The 27,379-nt window shown below is 45.6% G+C and overlaps 1 protein-coding gene across 6 annotated transcripts in view; it reads left to right on the forward strand.

Annotated features, from left to right (window-relative positions):
• Nucleotides 1–27,379, forward strand: part of slc8a3 (solute carrier family 8 member 3) — a 508,557-nt gene that overhangs the window by 411,433 nt on the left and 69,745 nt on the right. For 4 of the 6 annotated variants that reach the window (XM_041214562.1, XM_041214564.1, XM_041214565.1 and 1 more), the window contains one exon: nt 14,517–14,641. In XM_041214562.1, coding sequence (XP_041070496.1) covers nt 14,517–14,641 — 125 coding nt within the window. Of the gene's footprint in view, nt 1–3,417; nt 3,435–14,516; nt 14,642–27,379 lie in introns of all 6 variants that reach the window. The other 2 variants (XM_041214563.1, XM_041214567.1) reach the window with 1 other exon arrangement.

The raw sequence follows: 27,379 nt of genomic DNA on the forward strand, positions 1-27,379 counted from the left end.
CACAGTCAGCCTCCAGTCGGAGGCCTTGCAGCTTGGAAGAAGCTGAAATTTACAGTTCAGATAAGTGAGAGAGAGTGTGCCTCCATATTAAGATTCCTTCTCTCCAATATATTACATTTTTACATTTATAAGTTTCTTCAGCATCCGGGCTACCATTACAGAGCAGGAGCCTCTCCTGCAGCTGTGACTAGGCAGGTGGAGAAGACCTCAAAGCCTGCCTGGAGTGCTGGCTGTCTTCTGCCTGGAGGCAAGTGGCCTAACAGCACTGTGGGTGTACCTATACCACATGGACTGCAGTGGTTCAAGAAGGCAGCTCACCACCACCTTCTCAAGGGTAACTGGGGATGGGCACATAATGCTGGCTCAGCCAGCGACGCCCACCCCATGAATAAATTAAAAAAATGTCCTGAATGCCTCGGGGGGACCTGGAAGCTGGCTGTAGGCCTCTGACAATGGACCTTAATAGGCTTTTATAGACCCTCAATTGGCTGCTTGTGACCTATAGCTAGGTATCCCTGCCACCAACAACAAACCCCGCCCCCCCCAACCCCCCCCCCCCCAACCTCCCGCCCATTCTGTCTTCAGCTAAATGACCCAGGGGCGGGGTGGCAGTGGCATGCCTGTTGGCTGATGTGAATTTCTGCGTCTGCTGGTCTCCACACTCCCCCCCCCCCCCATCGGGGCCTAAAAATCTTGCCCGATCTCATTCCCAGGTGATAAAATGAGCCCTGCTGATTGGTCATGATGTGGATTCTCGCACACTGTTGGCCGTCGACAGTTCCTGCCCTGATGAATCCGGGGATGAAATCAGAAGTGGCCTGTATCCACTGATACTCAAATGTGAAATGAGCCAGGCACTGGATAACATCAAATCTTCCCAAAGGTTCAAGGATTGTGCAGTGGGGCCCTTGCTTCAAGCAGCAATTTAATGCATTATCTGTGTGCTTTTGTTGGTGCTGGTGTTAATGGAACTGTCATGCTGAAAGATCAGTGTGCTTTTGTCCCCAGTTTGCCCACATATGGTAAGCTTTAAAGAGCCATAACATTGCAAAGGATTATGCATTGACATATTCTAGCAATAATAATGGATTGATGCAAATAATTGATGGGAAGTTACAGTTCACTCAGAGGGCCCAGGTTGCTGTGGCACAAGCATGTTGTATCCTGGAGCTATGGATAGTGATGGTTAAGACTCCAAGTTTCTTTCCATCACATGGCTGACCAGGAATCTCTCCCACTCTTACCAGGATTTGCATGTGGATACTAAACCTTTTCGGCCACATTGAGCACGCATCTTCCTTGGTTATCGAGCCCTGTGTGGGACTTGAACACAAAGCCTCTGACTCAAATGTAGAGGCAATATCCACTGCGTCACAAGATCCCCTTTCTTGTGCACACTGACAAGGTAGCAATATGTTGAAATTAGATATTTGAAACTAACAGTCATATAGGAACCTAAACAATGATTTTAAAATGGTCGGCACCCAGGTATCTAGCCTTGTCTGGTTAAAACACAACATGAACCTTAGGCAATGCTTTTGTTCAGTTTTTTGGCGGCAGCAGCAGCTCTTGGGGCAGGATCTTCCAGTCAGCAAGAGGGGGCGCGCCGACGCATAAAATGACGCGGGATGACATCGGGTGGAACTCCCAACATCACCCCGCGTCATTTCTGTTCAGGTCAGCGGGGGCGCAGTTGAATCAGCTGTGCGCCCCCTGACCTGTCAACGGCCTATTGAGGCCATTTAAAAACTTAACATCATTACTGGACCTAGGGTTGGTGGGCAGGCCAGGAGCCCTGGCAGGCTTAAGAAAAAGCCTGAAACCTCATCCACGGGTGGGATGAGGTTTCATGAGGGCTTTTAAATATTTAATGAAGGTTTCACTAAAAGTGATGGACATGTCCCAGCTCATGTGACAGTGTCACATGAGGGCACACATCAGGGAAATTTTGGGTTTTTGTGTCTTTAACATTTTTAAATTTGGAGCCAATCTCCCTGAGGCAGCACTTAGCCTCAAGGAGATCAGTGCGCTCTCTTGTGCGCATACGTGAAAGAGCACACTCTCAGCCGAGGGAATCCACCCCCCCTCCCCCCTCGCCCACACAGGGAGTGCATAGCGCTTCCTGGCGGACATCACACTGGGCGGGCCTTAATTGGCCCACCTAAGTAAAATGGCAGCCCGCCCCCAATCGGAGGCGTCAATCGGAGGCACGCCCGGTCCTGCACTCCCCCCCCCCCAACAGGGGGGGGGGGAAATTTTTCCCTTGGTCTTCACTGAAGGATCAGCTTTTTTGACAAAGTTATAAAGTTTATCAAGAAATAACTTGCAGTTGATTACAATGAAATATCAATGCATCCCAAACCATCATTCGGATTGCTAATAAAGTTTTAATTTTTGTTCTATACGAATGATCGCAATAACAAACCATTGTAACGAACATAACAAACCTCTAATGGTTTCTGTGCTGATTATGAGTATGAAAGGATGTGAGTGTTTTATCTAGCAGCTGCCCTGTGCAATTATTACACCAAAAGGCTTTGTAAATTTTTAATTGAATACAATACAGAATGATCATCAATGAAAAGTAGTTCAGTAAGATCTTCGACATTATTAGCTTCCAGTGTGGAGTTTTGAGGAGGTGCAAATAATTTGTTTGTGTTGATTTTTCAAATAGAAAATTGGATCGAAACCCTAAGAACAATTTTATTGCAGGCTGTGGTGATGACTCAACAACATGCAAATGAAGTAATATTGAATTATCTTAATTTTTGATTCCCAGTGGGTGAAATTGAGCTCAGCACCTACTTTCTGGGTACCATGAGGACCCCGAAGGAATGGGGTTGTGGTTCACGCACGTGATTCTAATGTGAAGTGTGCCCGACCCCAAATTGACAAAGGAAATAGCGCGTGTGTATTTAATGTCTGCCGGCAGCAAGCAGATCATGGTGTCAGTCAGCATGTGATGCTAATTAGATATCAATGCTGCCATTTTGGACCTCCGTGCTGCACCCTATACCCTCTCTTAACATCACACAGCGGAGCATGATCAAGGACCTCCACCCATGCTAACCCATACACTCCACTGGTGCTCTTTAACAGGATCATCAACTACTTAAGAGCTAGTTTCTGCTTTATTTCTTCTGGTTGTTGCTGTAATTCTACGAGTTTCAGAGGCTTTCTGCAGTTGTTTAGAGTTTCAAAAGCCGACAGGGAATGAAGTCGCAGGTGCTGAGTTATATTTTTGCAGACTTCAAGGTTTTACTGCCAGACATGGATACACAAGCGGCCTTTCCCCTTGGAATTGAGCAAAACTGGGAGAATACACAGAGGCCATGGAGAGCAGGGCAAGCGACTAGAAGAGGGAGGAGCAGAAGGGCACTAAGCAGCTGGCCTTATGCACCCAGAGACCTTAGGGAGCAATTCTCCTATCTGAAGTTCAGTAAGGACCAATATTTGCGACATCTGTGAGACTAAGGAGATTGTGACTGAACTCTGCCAGCTGCTACAGCTACCATTCCAATCTCAGAGCAGGGCAAGGACCAGATTGCCAGTAGCTGGTAATGTGACCGTGACCTATGGACTTATGTGAGTCTGGCTCCGTCCAGGATAATGCTGGAGATATTAGCAACATCTGGCAGTTTGCAGTGCACTGTTGCATAAGGGAGGACTCTAAGGCTTTCTATTCAAAGACAGATAACTTAATCCAGTTCCCTCTTGTAAGAGAGAAGCAGGCAGAGCAAACAGGAGCAAGGATCGCAGATTTCCTCATGATGCAGGGTACCATTGCCAACATGGACATTGCTTTGCATCCTAACTCAGCCATGTACCTGAGCCTAAAAGGATTCCAGTGCAGCAGGCATATGGCCATGGGTAGTGTATCACCCAGGTGAATGGCCAGTGTCCCAACAGCACTCACAATGTATTCATTCTGTGACAATTCTCTGTGTCAGCTACATTTCACCTATCATAGCAACTCAAAGGGTTTCTCTTGGGCGACAAGGGTTATGTACCGATGACAGCCATGACTCTGGTCAGCAACCCATGCACATATGCGCAGCAGGGCTACAGTGAAAGTCATGCTGCCAACAAGAAATACAACAGAGCAGGCCACTGGTGTTCTAAAGCAACAGTACCACTGCCTGGGTGGAGGAGCCCAACAACAGTCAGCTGAGTGAGTCTTGTTGTGATATGCTGTACAGTGCACAATCTTGCCACCACTTATCAAGCAAGAAGCTGAGGAGGTGGAGGAAGAGGAAAGGAGTCTGTCTAGAGAGCCCCTTTCTGCCCAAGCTGTACACAAAGGACTAACTCAAAAGCAATACCAGTAAACTCAACCTCAATTCCCCATTCACCAACCAGTGCCACCCTCCTCACTATCCTTTCATTACTGGCCATCATTCATATCCACAGTGCAAAAAGTAAAAGCCAACACAAAACACACAGTCCAATGTAAACTTATAAATTAAATCACATTGCAGACACAAGTCGAGTATTCACACTTGTACATTACGTTAGTGAATCTTTTGTGTGTCTTTGGCCTGTCCTAGGGCTTCTATGAGTTGCCACCCCAGTGATTGCAGCTTGGCTGGTGGAGGGGCAGACTAAGATGGCCTTGTAGGATGCCCTCGAGCAGTTCGGGGCCTTGAGGGCCCAGCTTCGGACTGTACCATCATAGCATGGGCAGTAGCAGCCTGGGCTGGCTGACTGGCAGGTAAGAGCAAGGGGGTGGGAGCAGGAATGCTGCCATCCTCAGAGAGGACCGTATGTTCATGCTCCATGGGCCCATTGGCACCTCGGTGGGATGGTGCCTCAGTCGTCCTAGTAATATTTCACAGGACAGATTGCTGGAATGCTGTGAACTCCTGGAATTCCCTTTGAACAAAGGTATCCAGAACCATGGTGGCAGCAGTTTGAGCCTGCACCACAGCCCAGCTAGTGCTGAGAAAGAGTCTGAATGATCAGATCTTAGATGTTGCATTATGGTTGGGTCCACAAATATGTTGACGGAGTTAGCCTCCTGTTCCATCCTGGATAGAGCATGGGCTGCAAGTTCTGCATAAAGCCCTGTGCCAAGTTGATGCTGGACTCCTCCATGCTGCTTGACATTGACTGACAACTCTCTGACAGGTTTCCCAAGACACCAAGCTTTTTGGTGTGTACACCTTCAGCCTTTTCCTGTAGCCCATTGAAACTCTCACCTGAATCCTCTGCAGCAGAACTTGTGGTGTGACATTGTCCTTTGGTGAGCTGGCATTTGCACTATCTTTACTCCTTGCCCTTGTGCTTGGTGTCTCATTATGTGCAGATCCTGCATGTATACTATCCTCTAGATTACACGTAGTGTCACTGTCTGAGCTGATGCCTGACCCTGTGAAATCAGGTGACAATGGTATCTTTATTATCACTGTCTTCCTGCTCCTCCTTCACTGTCTGGCAGTTTGCTATTCTTGTGGAGCTGAAATTAAAAGGGACGAGGGTAGAGTTCTGGTGAGGGGAGAAAAGATGGTAAGAACTGTGTTGTTATAAAACTCTGCTTTATATCAAAATATGATTTTGTTTATGGAGTGGGCTGAAGCCACAGAATAAGTTTTAAAAAGACTCAAGTGAGTCTCAAAACAGCCGAACATTTACATAACTACATCTGACAAATTACAAAGCTATCAGAATAGAAAGGAGCTGTCTGGGGGAGGCAGCCCACCAAGGATAATATGTGTGAATCGCCATTTCCTGAACTACTCAGAGGCGTTCAGACATAATCTAATTATTCAGATGAGGACCAATCCATTAACTCAATCGCTTTGGACAATGGACCCTGGCTGAGAAGGGAAGGTGGCACCTACCATCTTAATCTAGTCACATTGAACAATGGACCTGGAGTTAACGTGTTATGACCATGTTTGGTAATTGGTTAGTTTGTGAAGGAAGGTCATGTGACTGTAAACCAGCTCTTTGTGTAAAGAGACACTGATTGCCAGGGTCAGAGTGCAGAAAGGCTGCGTGTGGATAACAACAAGTAGAAGACTTGTGGTTCCTTCTCTTTCTCTCGAGCTATTCCACAAAGCTGCCCTGCCTGAATTCTGGCCTGTCAAACACTGCCGGCAGCATCTTTAACATAAACCAAGCAGTTGCTGACTCTAGTAGAAGAGACAGAGACCGCCCGTCAACATTTTCAATTGTCTCGATGCGGAATCCCGAAAGATCACCAAACTCAGCCTGAAACCATCCAAGTCATCAATTTACAGCAACTGTATATGATTGACTCTCTTCTTGGACTCTTAAACCATTTACCTACACTCTCTCTTGTAATTTACTTGTGTGTATGTGTGTGCGAACCTCTTGAATGCATGTGTGATGAGTATTGGAGCATTTTTAAAATTTTTTACATATTGGGTGTTAAATACAATAAATGCTATTTCTTTTTTAAAAACTTACAGGAGAACCTGTCCGTGTGTGTCGTTTACACTCACAGAATTTAAACAGTTAAACACTCGCTGAAATGGTAAATAAATTCTTTTAAAAACACCTGTGGTGGTCAACCAAGAGGTGTACATAGAGGGGAGCCATGTGATCACTTTTCACCTGGTTGTTACAATGCGCATCTGCAACCTCTCGGTCAGGAGCGAGTTAGGGATGAGAGAGAAGTGAGGTGTGAAAAGGAGGATTAGATGTAAAGATACCATCATCATCGATTGCTTCAGCCCTGCCTTTGGCATCAGCAATGAACCTTTCCGCAATGACCAACGCCATCTTATCCATGGGGTTCAAAACACGGAGGCTTGCCTATGCCCCACTGGTTAGTTCGGCTTCTAATTTTGGAAGACCTGCTTCTGTAAGAGAAAAGGAAGTGCTTTAGTTGCCTTGCAATCTGTTTGGACAATGTGGCCATACTTGTTAACTATTTGACAGTGTGCACAAGCTACGAGGCTTGCACAGTGCTAAGTGCCTGAGGGTGAGGTGAAGCATATGGCAGTGAGGTATATCGTGGTTGTTGGTAAGTGAGTGATGGAGGTGTTGTGAATTGACCAGTGGCTGAGGTAGTTGGTGGGATACAGCATTTGAAGGTGCGTGCAATGACCTTGTTGGCTCATGCGAGGATATTGAATTTCTTGTGGCACTGTAATTACATCCTTGAGGCTATACTCCTGGCATTCATCTCTGCGGCTATCTGTTATCACTGCCTTCCCATCATCTGTCTGGAGAGCCTCCTGTCTCTCAGAGGATACAGGATTTCTCTCCTTTCCTCCTTCTCCAGGAAGACCTCCAATGCAGCTTAAGAAAACCCAAAGGCCTTTACTGTCCCATGCTCGGCCATTGTTCTCTTTTTCCCAACTTTTAGATTCAGTTGCAGAATGACTCCCTGCAGCTGCTCCAACCATTGTGCATCTTCCCTTTAAGAGGAGCAGGTTAGCTTTAAGTAATGCTGGCCACTCACAGTATTGGGCCCCCCACTGATGCTTGCAGCCAACGAACAGCATGAGGAGCACTGCTGCACACAGAAATTGCCATTTACAAGAAGCACAAAGTTGGCATGCTGCCTGCATTCCACTCAACACACGCGATTTAACTGTACATCACAATCCTCACGCCCGTTTTCAGGAACAAACCAATTCAAACCCCTCCCCCTACCATTGCTCCTGGATGGGTTAGAAGGATTCAATAGATGTTAGGGTCAGGGTTGGACAATTTCATATAACAGCTAGTAAAAAGAGAAAGAAAGACCTGAATCTATATAGTGCTTTTCATGACCACCGGACAGTTCAAAGTGCTTTACAGACGTTGACGCACTTTCTGAAGTGTAGTTACTGTTGTAATGTAGGGAATGCAGGAGCTAATTTACAAACAGCAACTCCCACAATCAGCAATGTGATCAAGGCCGGATAACCTGTTTTTTGTGATGTTCGTTGAGGGATAAATATTGGCCAGGACACCAGGGATAACTCCCCTGCTCTTCATCAAAATAGTGCCATGAGATGCTCACCACCAGGTTGCTGCAACCTTTTCATCCGAGAGGCCACATTTCAATTCTTTTCTCACTCAAGGGGCCGATGAGAATTTCAAAAAGGTAAGGTTCGGCACAACATTAAACATGAATCTCATAAAATGTTGAGGTATGAAGGAAAGAGACAATTCCCTGAGCAAAAATAAAGCAATGTTAAAGCAATAAATTGATAATTTAAATAATGAGTAATTAATAAAGATGATCATTAGAGTGAAAGAAGGTCAAATTTTGTTTCTCCGGCTCACTCTCAGGGCGGAATCACCTGGTCCCATTGGCGGCAGACGCCATGGTGGGTGGGGGGGGGGGTGGAGTTGGACAATTCGGCGGTAGGGGCAGAAATTGGTTTCACGCCGGCAGGGGGATCATCCGATGGTGTCCGTCCGCCATGGCGGGAGGGGAAACTCACTGGAGGAAGGTGTGAACCAAATTTGCATCCCGATGGTGAGATACAAAGGAAGACCTGACCGGAATCGTACCCTGCTCATGACTTACCATTACACCGGTGGGAAAGCCCAGAACATGTCTGGAAAGGTGGGACGTGCAGAAGTCGGGACTTACATTAGGGCCTTGCTGAGACCATGGACATCCGAGGAGAAGAAAGATGCTGGAACCCTACAGCTACCGAACCCTGGAGGAACACCTTTATGGCACGCTGGCTGCATTCTCATGGACATGGCTTCACCGTGAAGCGGCTCTCGGAAGATGGGAAGTCACCGTTGATGCTTCGGGTCTACTTCAGAACATCTCAGTCTTGGCCATGGGTAGCTGTTGGTGATCGGCGAGGGTGGGGGTAGGGAAAGCTGTGAGCGGGAGGGGAAGGTATACCAGGGTGGGGGGGGCTGGGAGAGGAAGGTCCAGGTGTGAGTGGGAGAGGAAGGTGTACCAGGGTCGGGGGAGGAGGGCTGAGGAGGGGAGGGGGGAGTGAATGTGTTAGGGGGTTGAGGTTGGAAAGAGGGGGACAAAGGTGTCATGGGGAGTGATGTTGGGAGGGGAAAGGAGGGTGCGTGGGGGGAGGAGGGCATAACGGGGAACAATGCTGCAAGCGGGGAGCTGGTTGTAAGGGGGCAGGAAGTTATGAAGTAGAGAGTTTGGAGAGGGGAAGGTGTCCGTGGGAAGGAAGGAGTAAGGATGGAGTAGGGAGTAAGGGTGGAGGAGGGAGTGGTGGGGGGAGAACGTCCAGGTGAATGTGCTTGGGAGGGGTCTGTGGAGTCAATGACTGCCTCCTGGGGACCGAACCGAGAGTGGGAGCGGTTGGAGGGAATAGTAAGTGCGAGAGGTCTCAGAGGGAGCCAGTCAGGTGGGAGGGTGAGGGTGCATCAGTAACACTAGAAGGGATAGCTCAGATGGACAACTGAAAGAGAACCCCAGCAGGCAGCATTGAGAATGATCAGGACAGTGAGATGAGTGTGATGGATGAGGACTCCACATGCGTGGGAGAGTGTTTGCATGAGGCTCCAAAAATCCTTGTCACACACACTTCTCCCTCCAGAATCACTCGTGGTCAGGCTGCTTGCAGTTGAACTGATAGTTGGGGGTGATACAACGGAAAGACTCACGAAGCCTGTCAATGAAGTTGAAAGACAACATTACACACTATTCAGTGAAAGTGAATATATTTTCAGATTATAAAGTCACAAAATATGTTCACCCGTGCAACCACTTGTGGTCAGAATTTCCTAACTTTTCTTAGCCTACCACTTCTTATAAGGTGCTGCCCTGACATCCACAGCAGGGTTGGAGACATCCTGTGCAATGGTTGGCCCTGTTGCCTCCTATGACTTTGGTGTCTGTCCTCTGGAGAGCTGAGGCCTAGAGGGCCCTGGCTTGTTTTGGCTGTCCTCCTGTGGGCCAGCTGCTCCCTCTGTGGTGACAGAGGACGAGGTTGAGGGGGGGTCACAGGCAAAGGGGACTCAGAGGGAGCGGACAGCCTCTGAGATTCCTGAGTGGATGACCCAGGGGTGTCCAGTTGCTGCCCCTCCTCCCTTCGGGTGCCTGAGGGCCCTGGCCTTGGCTTTGAAAATATTTTCCCAGCAATGGTTTGAAGGGGTGAGATGGGATTTTAAATGCAGCATAGGAGTTAAGGTCGGTCAGAAGATGCTGCAGTCCAAAGTGACAGACGTCAGTTCTGTTTCTGGCTCTCTGACATTTTTTGGAGTGCAGGAGTCATAAACTTGTAACTGGATAGCAAATAGTATATGGGTTTCCCAGTGAAATGTTGGTAGGATAGAATTCACATACTGATGATACGAGCACTGGTGATGGTCAGTTGGCAACAAGGCATTCAGTACCATGTGCAATTTTGAGCCATTGAGAAGGCTGAGCTTTGGATCGTCCTTTGCATTTTGAGTAGCTTTGCACAAACTACATTTACACCATTCTCTTATTTTGAGCTCTTGCCTATTATCTTTGTATTTCGTTGCATTTGTTTTATCTTTTTTTAAGATGCCCATTTCTGCTCCCCACTCCTCCATCAACTGTCTCCAGATTGTGATAGGAAGCTGGCATCTGCAACATGTTCCTTTGAACATATGAACATAAGAAATAGGAGCAGGAGTAGGCCATTCGGCCCCTCATATCTGCTCCACTGGTCAATAAGATCATGGCTGATCTAATGTAGGCTCATCTCCACTTTCCTGTCTGTCCCCCATGCTCCTTGACTCCCTTGTAGATCATAAATGTGTCCAACTCAGCCTTGAATACAAACACTAAATTACCAGTCTCCGCTGCTTGCTAGGGGAGAGAATTCCAAACACTAAAAACCCTCCAAGAGAAGAGATTCCTTCTTATCTCCACCTTAAATGGGAGACCTCTTGGTGCCCCCCTAATTCTAGCTTTGCGTACACAGGAAAACAGTTACATGCCCAACATGGGGCTTGAACCCACAACTCTGGGATTAGGAGTGTCAGACTGAGCTAGCTGGGAACCTTGCACACTTGGATGGTGGAGGATTGGGGAGAAAGATGGGACATGCTCTCTGCAGATATTCCCCCTCCCTATTTCCAAACAACAGCACTCAGTCAGTTCACTTGGCTCCAGGACTGAGGGATGAGGGGGGACAGTGAGTGATGGGATCTTCATGTCTCTGAAATTCTTTGAGTATCATCTGGTACAACTGCAAATCCAAGGATCACACACCATTGTATTGCGTTTAGTTAGAAAATGCTTTTTCTTTGTGCCTTATCTTCTCCTCCTTTCTGCATCTCCTAGGAGATGCGATAATTGACTATCGCCCTTCACATCCCAGTTGTAGCAAACAAAACATAGACATTAATTGAAACTGTGGGAAAATCACAAGCAAACATAGGGCTGACAGGACTTTGCAAATGGGAATCTAACACTGCGGCACTACAGCTAGACCTCCTTGTTTCCATTTCTCCCTTGAGTGTTTATGTTCAATATGCTAACCTTATGTGCAAGGCAAAGTGATTAAGCAAATTCGAGAGGTCTGCCGCTGAGCTAGTTAATCGTTATGAAGACAGCACTGTCTGCTTTCTTAACGAGCCATCACTAAACTCCTGGAACGTGACCGGCACTGCTAGCTGTATTGCTTTCTTGATTCATTGACTAAGAGAGCTCTGAAAGGTCAGCGTCTTTCAGGTGACTGATAATTTTTATTTTGTGGAAGGAACTGATTTGTTTACGCTTTTTTTTGGTGGTGGGGATGATTAAAGCATGCACAAGGTTTAAAACCGGAGCAGCAGTAGATCATTCGGCCCTTCGAGGCTGCTTTGCCACTCAGTATGATCATGTCTGATTCTCTATCTTGGCGTCACACTCCTGCTCCCCCCTCATACCCCTTGACATCTTTAGAGCCAAGAAATCTATCCGTTTCCGTCTTAAATATATTCAATGACTTGGCCTCCACAGCCTTCTGTGGTAGTGAGTTCCGCAGGTTCACCAACCTCTGAGTGAAGAAAATCCTTCTCATCTCAGTCTGTATCCTGAGACCGTGACCCCCCCTTGTTCTATGCCCAGCCCCCGCCAGCCAGAGGGAACATCATCCCTGCATCCGGTTCGTCTGTTTACGCAGTCTGATAGGAAGGCAAACAAGACACCCTGAGCTTTCTACACTGATTAAACTTTCATTTGACGCAACTTAAAATCATTCAGGTGTCAAAATCAATTGAATGATCTGCTTCCTGACCATCTGAGGGTGCATTTACACAGCAGGCTAAAAGTAGCTGAAAAAAGTTTTGCCTTTTAACTCTCACTGAACTTGGAGTGTAATTCAGATATTAAGACCCAAATGACACTGCAGCAAAGTGGAATGAGACCTTTTCTTCCCAGGGAGACTCACTGCACTTTGCTGAGATATGAAGTCAAGCCCCAAGTCTGGATTTAGCTGCATTTGCACTATGGCTACAGCTTTGGTATCAAGAAACAATTAATCATGAGGCGTGTCCTTTGTAAAAAGCATTCCTTAGCTCTTGACGGTGGGCGAAAACGCTGCCAACATTGTTCTACAACACTGCACATAAATGTTGTGCTCTTAACATAATAAAACATCCCAAGCCAAGTTATTAAACAAACTCTGACATAAGGAAATATTTGCACTGACACCCAAAAACTTGGTCAAAGAGGGAGGTAGGAGGGAGTTTCTTAAAAGAGGAGAGGGAGGTAGAGAGGTTTGGGGAGGGAATTGTGAAGTTAGACAGAGGCAACTGAAGGCATAACCACCAATGGTGAAACGATGAAAATCATGGTTGCACAAGAGGCCGGAATTTGAGGAGAGGTTTTGGAGAGTTGTAGGGCCGGAGGAGGTTACAGAGGTGGAGAAAGGTAAAGCCGATAGAACACTAAAAGTGCACAGTCCATTTTTCCACCTTGACTCCTCCCGCGGGCCAAGTGGGATCAGGACCTCAGCATATGGGAAATCACAGTTGTGAGTCCATGGCACATAGTTCAATGTTAGACTGTTCTGGAATGTTAGATTGTTCTCTCTGTCTTTTAGCCTTTAGCTAATAATATGTTTATCATTGACCCATATGCAAAAACATGTTCAAATTTTTCACTTATAAAATACCGAATATCATACTCCTAACTTGAGCAAAAATGTAAAAATACTGCAAAGGAAACTTCTGTAAGTTGCTGTCATGTCTGAGTCAAATCCAAAACTGGCTCAACACTATTTAACAGCCTCCATTTTATATCAGTGACATTGGCTCGAAACCTTTATGATCCTGAAGGGTCTTGACAGGATGGATGTGGAGAGGATTTTCCTCTTGTCGGAGAATCTAGGACTAGGGGTTACTGTTTAAAAAAAGGGGGCCGCTCATTTAAGACAGAGACAAGGAGAAATTTTTTCTCCCAGAGGGTTGTGAGTCTTTGGAACTCTCTTCCTCAAAAGGCAGTGGAACCAGAGTCTTTGAATATTTTTAAGGCAGAGCTAGATAGATTCTTGATTATCAAGGAGGTGAATGGTTATCGAGGGTGGGGAGGAATGTGGGGTTGAGGTTACAATCAGATCAGCCATGATCTTATTGAATGGTGAAGCAGGCTCGAGGGGCCGAGTGGCCTACTCCTGCTGCTAATTTGTAAGTGGAGTAATGGTGCAGTATTTCGATGTATGAGTCAAACCATGGAACTCTAGAACTTAGACTCATGTTCCTGAATCTCAAGTAACAAGGTCATGAACCTGCCACTGTCTTCTGAGGAAGGTGCCAGTGGGAAGACCCAGCGAGTGAGAGGGAAGATTGTAAGATGAATTACCTTAGACTACACTTAACACCCTTCATAGTGGCTGGTTCAAGCCTTCTAACCAGGCAACAATTTTGTATGGATGAAGAATCACCAAAGGCATGGCATGTAACCAAATGTAACAGGTGCCACTTCAGACTCCCAGATATTAGGAATGGCACAAGCTTTTAATATATTTCACACAACGTCCTATTGCTGTAAGATATTTTAGTGTGTCCAACTCTGGTACCACGTTTTAGCCTTCATCTTCACTGAAACAATCAGATTGCTGCTGGAGAGCAACAAACTGTGTGGCAGTGCATGAGACAAAGAAGGAAAGTCACCCAACATGCCTTTTACCACATCGACTTATCAACAACACGATCCCATTTCTAGAAAGTCTGCCCTGCACTCTTGATTGAGAAGGGTGCTGTGAATACTTGGAAGAGGTGGGTTGGGGAAAGCACTGAGAACATTACAGCCAAAAATTAATCATGAGTTAGTTCATTTTAACTTAGTTTTAGTCCTGTGTGTATCTGTCAGTCTGTGCCAAGAGGAAACTATTGAAACCAAAGGCAGACCAGTCATCCAGGCTCAGGATTGGTGTTTAAATATAATGTTAGATTCAACAGGATTTATAGCCATTTAACTGCTCAGGGATTAGCATGGATCAATACAAAATTTACAGTTGGCTTGCAGCTCTCAGAGTAAAGGTGCAGCAGTACTGCATCCAGTTACTGCCCAGTCTCCGGGAAGCTCTAGAATCAATGGGGAAAGTCACATGCGCAGGAAATATTCCACACTGCAGCTTTAACTGATGAATGAGATGTTTGTTTTGCAGAGGACACCGGCAGGAAGCTATCGATTGAAGAGGAGGAGGCAAAACGGATTGCAGAAATGGGGAAACCCATTTTGGGCGAGCATCCAAAACTGGAGGTCATCATTGAAGAATCCTATGAATTCAAGGTAAGAAATCATTGCATTTCATTTTCAAATTATGGAAGAGCACTTGACAAATTGGAATAACAGATTGCAATCAATTCAAAATTAGTCATGAAAACAAGGCTGAGTATCCTGGAATGCTACATCGGACCAACTTTGACACATGGTGGTGAGTCTGGACGATCAGTGAAGCAATGCAGGGAAAAACTGAGGCCGCAGAGTTGTGGTATTTGAGGTGAATAATGAAGCTATCTTGGACAGGTCACTGTACCAATGAAGAGGTGCTTGTAAAACCTGAGACCAAAAGAATGCTGCTGATCAAGATCAGAAACAGACAGTTGGAATTTCTTGAGCCATAATAAGAAATCATGATTTAGAAAGTCTGATGCTGATGGGAAAGATCGATGGTCAAAGAGATCGAGGTAGACAAAGAACTATCTTTAAAGAGACTTGCAAACTGGCTGAATGTACGACCAATGAGGATGATCCATGCCTCTAGAGGAGTATTAACATGGAGGTCCGTGGTCACCAGTGCCCACATAGGGCATGGTACCTGAAGAAAGAGAGATACAGTTAGCAATAAATAATATAGAAGTAATTTACCTAACAGACCTGGGTAGCTTATGAAAGTCTCTAGGGAAATGAGATTAAATTAAAGGTTAAAAGGATATATTCGCTGTTTGCAGTCTCTACTTTGTTATGATAAAATTTCAGTTACAAGCCTCTGAAGTTAATTTAGAACACAGAGCTACTATTATTAGGCCTTCACTGAATAAATTCACATGAATAAAGGGAATTACTTTACGTTTTGGAACCAGAATTAAAATGTTATTGGAGCCAAGTGTATCTTAGTAGCAAAGATGTTGGCGGGGCACATTTATTTCCCATCCCTAGTTGTTTGGAGAATGTTGTGGTGAGCTTTTTAACTATTGCAAGATTTTTCTTTTCCCACCTATTTCCATTATTTTTAAATCTATACCTTTTATGCCCTGTTGGTCTTTCCACCCCACCCCCACTAAAGCTGTACCTTGGGTGTCCTGCCATCCATTCTTAATTAGCACATTCGTTTAGATAATATCACCACCTTCAACACCTCTTTGTTCTTTTGTCTGTGACATCTTTTGATTATCTGCTCCTATCACTGCTTGCTTGTCCCTACAACCATCACCACTCCCCCCCCCACTTCTCTCCCCCCCACCACCTTAAACCAGCTTATATTTCACCTCTCTCCTAATATTACTCAGTTCTGTTGAAGGGTCATGAGAACTCGAAACGTCAACTCTTTTCTTCTCCACCAATGCTGCCAGACCTGCTGAGTTTTTCCATGTAAATCTGTTTTTGTTTTAACTATAGCAGTCGCCTTGCTTTTAGGAAGATGTTAGACCCTTAAGCTGTCACAGCTTTGATAGCATTTTCACTCGCCCCACATCTGCAGTCCTCGATCCTGGCAGGTTCATGGGATTAGGGTAATTTGAATATGTTCAGTGGGCATCTGGCAGGATTCTTGCTTGCATCAGGAGCCCACCTTGGGAAATGGAGGGAAATTGATACTGGTGGCTTTTCTGAAGCGGCAAACTTAATTTGCCTCATAACTGATTATACTCCCTGTTAAAATGTATATCTCTCCTCCTCATGCCATAGCAGTAATGTATGCCAAAAATGCATGGTGTCCCAAGCATCCAGAGTTGCTGTGGTCTGCAATCTTGATTATTCAACATATTCCTGTCATTTGCAACTCATTAGAATAAAGCAGCTCATATATGGGAAAATATATTGAATAGCTGACATCAGTTCCAATGGGAAATCCCAGAAGTGTTGCCAGGTCATGGGAATCCAGTGGAATAGTTGTTTGCACAATATCCCTTCCTCCACTTTATCCTCTACCCCTCCCCCACAACCCGTAAACTGTTGGAATTATGCTGATGAGCCAGTCTTTTTCCTGAGGAAACTCCACCCTCACCTATTGTCCACAGTGTTAAATCTGGTAACGTATTCCTCTCTGAGATATCTCTCCAATTCCATCTCGAAGAAACTTAAGCTACCTGCTTCTGGTAATCTCTCTTGGTATAAATTAGTTGAAGAAAAAAACAACCACCCAGCTCTCAGCAATGTTTCCTTATGTCTTACCTAAATCTTTCCTTTCTCAGGCGATGCTTACCTCAGCCTTGGCTTCTATTGCCTTGCCTTTGTAGTCTCCTACCATTTCAGATAGCACTGCCTCCCCATCTACATACTTGAGCATATTCGAAACCACGGGAGGAGTGGATTTACGCTATAACTCCCTGGCCTCCATGATTGATGATCTTGTCTCCAGCAAAACCTTTTGCCATATTTCATCCTGGTTGTTACCCAGGTGTAGGCCCCACCTTTGTTTCATCAACTCTAACAGGAACAGAATTCAGCACAACTGGCTTAGCCATTCATGACTAGGAACATAGGACTTAGGAGCAGGAATTGGCCATTCAGCTCTCCAAACCTGCTCCATCACTCGTTAAGATCATGGTTGATCTGATTGTGGTCTCAACTCCACTTTCCTATATGTACCCCACCCATAACCCTTCACTCCCTCTCCAATCAAAAATCTATGCAACTTAGATTTGGCTGTACCACTTCATGCATGACTGAACCTCACTCTTCTCTGCCAAAACCATTCACTATTATGAGATCTTCCAGGAGACCAAAGATAATTCCTGGCTTCGTTACTCAACTAAAGCGAATGCTCCTAAAGAGTAAAACAAACTCTCTTTAATTTCTGCTCCCATGCCCTTATCCCTCACTTGTAACAATAAGGGCAGGGAATGCAGAGCTTTTCACATCATCGTAATAGACAACACCTTTTTGCTTGCCTTTGTTGCATTCCCTCCTTCCCTTTATTAGCCAAAATCTCTCCCTCTAGTCCACTACCTATCTTAGTCCTTATCACCTGTCTTTCTAGTTTTTCTCCCATCTACCTCTGTAGGTATTGATCTCCTCACTTTCAAAACTACTGTCATCATCCCCTCCCCAAAAAACCCAATCTTCATTACCGCCCCATTCCCACCCTCTCTTTCTTCTCCAAAGTGCTTGAACATGTTATCATCTTGCAGATCCATGCCCATCTCTCCTGCAGCTCCTGTTTGAATTCCACCCCAGCCCCAAAATGGCTTTAACCAATGATGAATAATTGACTGTGACCATGGTGTATCCTTCTTTGTCCTCTAACACTCTCTGAAACCTTTACACACGCGGTAGCACTATGCTTCCCCAATGCCTCTCTGCTGTCAAGCTTCGTTAGTCTACACTCGGTTAATTCCACGCTTACCTAGGAACATAGCACTTAGGAGCAGGAGTAGGCCATTCAGCTCATTGAAACTGCTGCACCATTCAATAAGGTCATGGCTGATCTGGCTGTGGACTCAACTCCAATTTCTATCTGCCCCCCCATTACCCTTGACTCCCTTGTCTGTCACAATTCTGTTTAACCCAGCCTTGAATAAATTATTCCATTGTAGTCAGAATACCTCTACCAATCAGTCAAGTTCTACAATGGATGGCCTGACTCGCACCAAGTCCTGTTCATCCATTAACTCTGTGTTCACTGATCTTTATTGGTTCCAGATCCGGCATTGCCTCAAATTTAAAATTTCCATCCTTCATTCCATGGACTCACCCCTCCCTCTCTCTGTAATCTGCCTACAACCCTCTAAAATCTCTGCATCTGGCTCCTTTCCATTTTTCATCATTCTACATTTGGTGGCTGTGCCTTCAGCTGTCAGACTCCTAGGATGGAATTTTACGCCGGCGGGAATTTACTGTCCCGCTGAAACCAATGGACTTTTGAATGGCTCACCGCATTTTATGGCCCCACTGTGACAGGGACATAAAATACCGCCTCCAAATTCTGGAATTCCTTCCCTAAACCTCCTCACCCCTTTTACCTCTCCTCCCTCCTTCCAGACTCTCCTTGAAACCTATTTCTTTAACTAACCTTATGGTCACCTGTCCTAATGGGCTGAGCTTGCTGCCACTACAACTGTAGAGGACACGCAATCGCAGTGCCTGTGATGTCACTGCCAGCCACAGGTAGCTGCCTGCATCAAAGAGTAGGACCAACCATAATATTGAGCAGTGTAAAGATATTTAAGCAAGTGCAGCATCAATAAAGTGTATGGGTTTGTTTTCACCATGATTAAGGGTTGCAGTTTTCACAGAATATTCAACCCCAAAACACCAGTTAAAAATCCTGGGGTCGTGATTATGACTTGCTTACCGCATTGCCACTGCCTCACTGGCCGCCCGCTCCCAATCCCTCGCTGTCTCGCACTTGCCACTTCCCTCTCACTCACTGCCCTGTACCCTCACTGTCCACAGGCAGCGAACTGGGCAGTGAGCAAAGAGGCCAAGGGTTGGGAGCCGGGCAGCAAGCAGAGTGGCAAGTGGGGTGGTGAGTGAAGTGAGCAAGTGGGTGGCGCGCATTCACCAGGCCCACAATGATGACATCAGTGGCATCATGCATGCGTCTAGGGTGGAGTGGGTGTCCCCTTCCTGTTCCAGACCCACAATGATGTTGTCAGCAGCACTGACTTCCTGTTCCAGTATGGTGGTTGGAGCTCGTGGTCCTAATGTTGCTTTTGCAGCTTGCTGTCAAATTGGATAACACTTCTGTGAAGTGCTTTGTGACATATCACAATGTAAAAAGAGCAAATTGTTGTTGTTGTTACTTATGGGGAGCAAGTCTTAAGGAGATGGAAAATTCACACCTCATTTGTCATTTTCTCCATTCCATTCTCCTTTGTCTTGTCTGTGCTCTCTGAACTCTTGCCAATGTTAGAGTGGTAAGACATATGTTCTTGTAATGTTTGTCACTGGCTGTTCCCGACTGTTATATTACATATTAGGATGCAGAATTCTGGCTGTCAACTCATCCAATTATGTTATCAGCAGTGATGACTATTTAAAGAGAAATAAGAGCATTAAGCTTGGTCTTTTTTTTTAAGTAGTCTGATTTCTAAAAGTGAACCTCACTAATTACTTTAAGCAGTGTGCTATCAGGAATTAGCCTATTACAGATTTTAAAATATGATTTAAAAGCTATCACAAAGCACCAATATTGAGAAAATTGCTATGAATTAGCTGCAAGGTTAAATTCTTTGTGAGGCAGAGGTACATAGCGATAATGCATCTTTACTCACTTGACAACATCTTGCTTTTACTAGATGGATTATTTAATATTGTAAAGTCCTTCTTACAGCCACCATAGCAACAGATAAATTCTATGCCTTCAGCCAGTAGGAATAATGAACACTGGATGATAATTGACTCTGTGTTGACATGATCAAAAATGAGTAGTCTATATTCTCTAATGGATGAATACTGTACAAACCTGCCAGGGTCATATGAATCCCAACTCCATCAACCACCGTAGCTGTCCTTTTGGGCTAAGTCCACTTCCCTTTCCCAAATTGGGGCTGGCTTTTCGAGCGCCGGGTTAGGTTGGAATGGGGAATGGAAGTGGGTGACTCAAAATAATGGCTCTGACTTTGTGTGTGCCAATGTCCTGCCTTGGCCCCTGACATCAGAAGTCTTAGAGAGAGCGGGGAGAGTGCAGGCCTGCAAGTTCACTCACACTGCTGCTCAGGCCAACTAAAATAGATAAGGGCCTCCTACCTCGCTTTCTATCAGGTTTTAAATTTGTTGAAGGCAGCCAGCATTCAGGAGCTGTCTGCCTCAGACTAGCTGAAGGCAGACGTGGACCAAATCAGGCGACTGTTGGGGAGGCCAGAAGAGTTTTTGCAGGTAAGTCCAAAGGCTGATCCAAGCTGAAATGGCTTATTCCTATAAAGGAAAGGTTGTAGCAGCCCATTGGGGGTCAGGGGAGGAGACAGCAGTAAGAACTTTTCCAGGTCAGGGAGATCATCATCATCCTGGCATCACACAGGCATCAGAACAGCGGGCAAGGTAATCAGACTCCACCTGGGCACCAAGGCGGCTGCAGCTGGAAATGGGTGCTGTACCCTCAGAAATCGAGGCCACTGGAGGTGAGGAGCACCAGCCTGCACAGGAAAGGCAGAGCTCTGGGCATCAGGAGGCCAGAAGAGAGCCACAAGAGATACAAAGGAGAAGGAGACACTGCCTTGAGCATAGCGTCTAGAGGCAGAGGCAAAGCCAGCTGGACGTCAGAGAGTCAGCGATGAAGGAGACTGTGACTCTCTGGGGAGATGGTCACAGACACCTGTACTCTTGTCAATATAGGTCTCACGCCACTGATTGCTATGCCTTTCCAGTAGTATTTATGGTCACTGTGACCTTGAATTTCTTCACCGCTGGATCCTTTGAAGGGTCAGTTGCAGACCTACGCCCCATCTCACAGGCAGCTGGACACCAATGCATCACCCAGGTGACAGATGCCCTCTTTGTCAAGGCCGGATAACACATCAGATTCACAATTGATGGGGCATCGCAGGCACAGAGGGCACTGGGTTTTGCCACTATTGCTGAATTTCCCCAAGTGCAGGGCATCATCGATTGCACTCATGTTGCCATCAAGGCACCCAGTGACTGGCCAGTAAAACCCATCAAGAGGAAGGGCTTCCACTCCATCAATATGCAACTGGTCTGCAACCACGACAAGAGTTTCTTCCATGTGTGCACTCGTTTTCCTGGCAGTTGTCATGACCCCTTCATCATCCTTCAGCCCAGGCTGCCTCAGATCTTCACTCCAACTCCCAGATCCCAGAGGATGAGGGAAATCCTTGAAGAGAGGGTTACTGACCCATCTGTGGGAGCCCCAGGCAAAGGCACAGATGCGATAGAACCAACGCCACCTGCTCAGCAGGACACCCGTTGAGCTGGCCATTGGGCTTCTGAAGGTGAGACCCCGATGTCTGGACCCGTCGTGTGGTGGGCCTCCAGTACTCTCCTGCAAGGGGTTCTGTCATTATGGTGATCACCTACACTCTCCATAACATGGCCCTCCGGAGAAGTTTGAACCTTGAGGATGGTGATCCCTGGAAGGAGACAGCTCATCGGAGAAGGAGCAGGAGATAAGAGGGGATGAGGCATTGGAGGTAGAGGGAGAGGAGGCTGAATCGAGAGGTGCCCCTGCTGCATCCTCTTCCTGCCACCCTATGGGAAGCGGACCTCCCTCTCCTTCCTCACAGCCCCCAGCATTAGATCCAGGTCAGCATCAATGAAGCGGGGCTCTGTCCTACCACGGGTTCCAGCCTCTGTCTCAACTGCAGAGTTCAAAATACACAGGAGCGGTGGGCGAATTAGCCCCCTAAATGCCCTGGAAAGTTCAATTTTGGGGGCAGCCAGAGAAACCCTGCATCGGCAATGAGAGATTCTGTAAGGAGCTACTCCTCCAATCAGAGGCTGGCTCTTTCCCACGCTTGCTGCTGATAGGCTTACTAGTGGGCAACAGCAGCGAGCGTGGGAGAGCAACAGCCTGTGATTGGAGGACAGGCAAGCAGTGGAAAGGTGAGTGGCGGCGGTGGACGAGGCCTGAGGACCAGACAAGTGGCAGTGGGAGGCTGGCAGGCTTGGGGTGGGGAAGTGAAACTGGATTGGGGGAGGGGGAGGAGGAGTGGGGTCAAGAGGTGAAAGTGGGGCTGTGTGGGATGCGAGGCAGTGAGGCCGGGAGTAGGGAGCAAGGTTGTGGGGAGGAGGCGAGGCTGGAGGGAAGCAAAGATGGGGGAAGTGACCTCAGTGGGAAGTGAGGCTTGCGAGAATGGGCAGGAGGGGCTGCAAAGTGGGGGAGAGAAGGGCTGCAAAAGGGCAAGAGGGGATGCAAAAGAGGGAGAAAGTGGCTGCACAGGGTGCAGAAAGGCCTGCAAAGGGCAGAGAGAGGGGCTGTGAAGGGGGAGAGGGGGTGCAAAAGGGCGAGAGAGGGGCGGGGCTGCAAAAGGGGTAGAGTGGGGCTGCGAAATGGGAGAGGGGGTGCAAAAGGGCGAGAGAGGGGCTGCAAAAGCAAATGAAAAATGGTCATTTGGATGACCTAATTGGGGGTCTGTGTAACTGTTCCCCTCCGAATGGGAAGGAAGTCAAAGAAACATGATTGTTTTCCAAATATTTTTTTTAACACAGTGAAGAGAAATGCCTTTTTAAATTATGAGGCTGTGTCATTACTTTGGTGCTGATAAAACCAGGGCAATATGTAGGCCACACAGCTTGCTCTCTTAACTTGCTGCGGGTATCACTAACAATGATGATAGCTCATTAAGCCTCATTGTAATTTCCATGAATATTCAGATCCACAGATGTTATAGTAGCACTGACACTCCCTCCTGTGTCTCAGATCCAGTTCAGTGCTTCACTGTGCAACCTGTCACCAGTGCAGCTTACAATGGTGGGAAAAAGCATGGGCCAACTTTAAATAGCAGCGTACCTTAATTGGTGAAGAAAAGAGTTGACGTTTCGAGTCCTCATGAACCTTCGACAGAACTTGCGTTCGAGTCCAAGAAAGAGTTGAAATATAAGCTGGTTTAAGGTGTGTGTATGGGGGGCGGAGAGATAGAGAGACAAAGAGGTGGAGGGGGGAGGGGGTGTGGTTGTAGGGACAAACAAGCAGTGATAGAAGCAGATCATCAAAAGATGTCAACGACAATAGTACAATAGAACACATAGGTGTTAAAATTAAAGTTGGTGATATTATCTAAACGAATGTGCTAATTAAGAATGGATGGTAGGGCACTCAAGGTATAGCTCTAGTGGGTTTTTTTTTATATAATGGAAATAGGTGGGAAAAGGAAAATCTTTATAACTTATTGGAAAAAAAAGGGAAGGGGGAAACAGAAAGGGGGTGGGGATGGGGGAGGGAGCTTACGACCTAAAGTTTTTGAATTCAATATTCAGTCCGGAAGGCTCAACAACTTTGGGGGTTGGATTTTCAGACCCCGACCCCCCCTCCCGTATTGCTGGGACCTGCCATCTTGGCAGCCAGTGAGACCCCCAAACACATAGCCAATGCCTGATCCAAAGCCACGTGTCTCTGTCCCGAAGCATCAGAGAGAAGCCAGCCTCTTATTGACCAGCAGCGCTTTGAGATGGGACCTCCTGTTCTTGAGGGGGCGGAAATTCTGCCTCCAGCCTAATAACAGAGGGGAATCCAACACCTTGTATAAATCAGCCCTAAAAGAGTCTTGAGAAGATGGGACTTGTTTCACCACAGCTTATAAATTTAAGGGATTATCTGTTTGAGGGCTTCAAGATAATGAACGATTATGATCAGAACAGTGAGTGGCTAGAAAGAAAGAACAAAAACCTTCCATCTCCTCAGATTGTCCCAAAGGAACTACTTTTAAAATGTGTTTATTGTTGTAATGTAAAATATCCACAAGTGGTTTCATGACATTTAGGTCGTTGCTTGCAAAGGAGGAATAATAAATGCTAAATTGCCTGAGGAAGTGAGTGGAATAAGGAGGCTCATGTGGAGAAAAATAGACCAGACTTGCTGGGCTCAGAGGTCTGTGTTTGTGAAGTGAACTTCTCTGATTCCAGTTGCTGGTTTGAGGGTAAGTCTGATACAGAGCCAAGAAAGAACCAAGTTATATTTGCATCTCAGCATTGACACTAGAACGGTTAAAATGAAGGTGTGCAAAATGCTTATTGGTATTAGTGAAACTTCACTTTGCATCAATCTGTGAAGCGATTCCAACTTAAGGTGGTTTCATGCCACACGCTAAAGTGCAACATGGTGTCAGTTTATCAACTTTCATCCATGGTTATGCCACACATTTTTTTTTGTCAATGGGGACCAGAAAACTGGAGCAAATTCCATTGTATATGTGGTCTCTGAAAGTATTTAAGTCTCTGAAGTGTGGCAGAAAGTCACTGGATCAAATGTCTGATAGCTTTGGAAGTGTACAGTTAGGATTAAACATAAGTAATGGAAGGTGACCCGCTTGGCAGAAAGGAATGAATCTATCGATTGGAAAGTGTGTAAAAGCAAGACCATTTGATACTCTGATTTATGTTCATTGTGTGCGAATTGTGCCAATCAGTTGTTTGCTGGAGCTGCTGGAAGATAATGATAACATAATTAATCAGTATAGAGCAATTCAATCAGTATTCAGAGAGCAGTGTTCAAACAGTGACTGAGGCAAGCCACCTGCTGAAGCAATGAGCGCAAAATGCCCCATGAATTTTAAAGGACGGTTTTCTTTGTGTTGAGGGCAATGATTACTATGATGAAATTAATGCTTTCAGGTGACACAATGGCTTTGATTTTCATGGGAGGAAGGATGGGTGAAGGAATGTGCACTGGTAGCTGCCGATGAACCTGGAAAGGTCACCTTAATAATAGGTCCTCATTTAAATAAAACTCCACCGAGACCCCAACCAGGTTGACTATCTGGCCGGAAGGCGGGTGTGGAAATTTGGCCACTAACAGGCCACTTGCCTTCCTAAATATTTCAATTTGACTTTATTTACCTTCATGTAATATTGAAGATTAAGGGAAAGTTTGACTGCTGATGTGAGCTGAACTTCTGTGTTGTACTGTGTGCCATTTGCACATCACTGATTCTCAAGGCCTCCTTCCCCAAATATATAATGATTGACAGCGCCCCAGCAGAGTGTGACAGCCCCCACATCCAGCATTGATCACCCATTGCGATCATCCCCATTCACATTCACTGGGGGAAGGTACAACTTCATCTCAGTGGCAAGCCAGGCTTCACCCCAAACCCAAGACCCGGACAAGGTCAGACACTGATTGCAGAGACAGGCTCCTTCATTCACCTACAAGCAATATGCTGGGAATTAGAAAGGCAAATCTTCAAATGACTGTGTGCTGATTCTAATGGTGAAAATGAGATTTGATTGGTGGGCCATTCAAATAAACATGTCTGAGATAATATCTGGCACTGGGGAGACATATTTTATTAAAAAAACTGAGATTACTTTTGAAATGCCTTCCATTTAATTAAAAGGCTATCGCTTTCCTAACATATATTTGAGATTGACTTATAAACTGCTGTGAAAACATAAACAGCCCTGCATTCTCCACCGCCAAAAATGCACATGAAGCATTTACTTATATTCCCCTCAGTCAATATGTTACGCAGAGAAATAGAAGAGCTCAAACTGGCTGCAACAATTAACACAAGCAGTGTATACACAAGCGAGGAATTTACAGTAAATAAAAAAACCTGTTTGCAGTTACAATTCTATGTTTTGAAAACCTCGACAGTGCTTAAAGTTAATTTAAGTAAGTTGGCTCAAACTCTTCTGTCAAGGCAGTTGATGAAGATGACGGACGAGGGACTAAGAGACTACCCTGGTATGCAACTTCATTTAAAGTCAGCTTCTTATTAGAATTTATCATTTGATACTAACAAGATTTAAAATTAAAAATACTGGGACCTCATCCCCTGGGAGTTCAGGATGATATGATGGCCATTGAATCTTTATTAATTTCCAACTAAGTAAAGGTGCTTATCAAGATGTTATTGGCTTAACATCTGCTGGGACACCATGCTTGAATCTCTCCAAACAGATTTTGTCCCACCACACCAGCGGAAAAGGCAGAATCAAAGTCACGTAAAAATTAGTTGTCTGTGACGGGACCCTGGTGCTTCTCTCCTTGATCTCTCTGTTATCTTTCACACAGTTTCACCTCCATCACATTTCCTCCATTATCCCAGTCAGTTGGGCTGCTTTCCCTTGGTTTCAATTTTACCAATCTCATTATAGGCAGGGAACCTTCAGCAATGGCTATTTTTTACATGCTCATGTTCCCCCAAAGAACTAACATTAGCTCTTGTTCCTCATCTACATGCTGCCTCTTGGCAGCAACATCCACTGACCTAGGGTTAGGTTCCACTTTCTGTTGACAACACCCAACTCAATCCTTCCATCATCTCTCAGCCACACTGCTGGGTTGCCAGACTGCTTGTCCGATATCCTGTTTTAGTTGAGCTACAATCTCCTCCAATTAAACATTAGAAAGACTGAAGGAAAAGAAAGAACTTGTATTTATATAACACCTTTTGAGACCTCAAGATGTTCCAAAACGCTTCACAACCAACGGCCAATGAGGTACTTTTGAACTGTAGTCACAGCTGCAATATAAGAAATGCAGCAATCTCCCACCAGCAGCAATTTAAGACCTCCCCTTCTTTTCTTAGAAATAGATCCCCAGGATCATTCATGCCCACATGAGAGGACAGACTGAAACAGTGCAGCATTCTGTCACTGTGGCACTGGAGTGTCAGCCTAGATTTTGTGCTCACTGGGACTTGAACCCACAAACTTCTCACTCAGAAGATGGTGCCGATGCATGTACATACAAAAGTGGACTATAATTTGGGCTAGGTTAAAAACTATTTGGAATTGAGGTTTGCATCTCTTAACTAATCACTAATCTTTTCTAAATTGTCAGCTCTTCCACTATTATGGTTCACTCAGTAAATTAAATCACACAAGTCAAGCTTAAGTGTTCAAGCTACATTCATCCAAGAGTCACAAAGGATGAAGAGACTTTCAAATATTTAATTATTTTGATTGCAACATAATGATTTAAAGTATTGTTGTAAACTATTGTTTGCCAGTGGAGCTACCTTGCTTCTGTGTGAACTTATGTGTAACAAATAATCAGTTTTGTAGATTTAGCCTGAATTACATGACCTATCTATTGTAATGGACAGGCAGGGATTTAATTTACAACAGCCCTGATTTCTCCACTCACTACCCATCCATAAATAGAAAGGTGGTTTTGATTTTTGATTTCCCCCTTTATAAGTGATGGCATATTTTCCCCAACCCTTCAGTTTGGAGTGATCC

The sequence above is a fragment of the Carcharodon carcharias genome, chromosome 20 (assembly GCF_017639515.1).
Source record: "Carcharodon carcharias isolate sCarCar2 chromosome 20, sCarCar2.pri, whole genome shotgun sequence".
NCBI lineage: Eukaryota > Metazoa > Chordata > Chondrichthyes > Lamniformes > Lamnidae > Carcharodon > Carcharodon carcharias.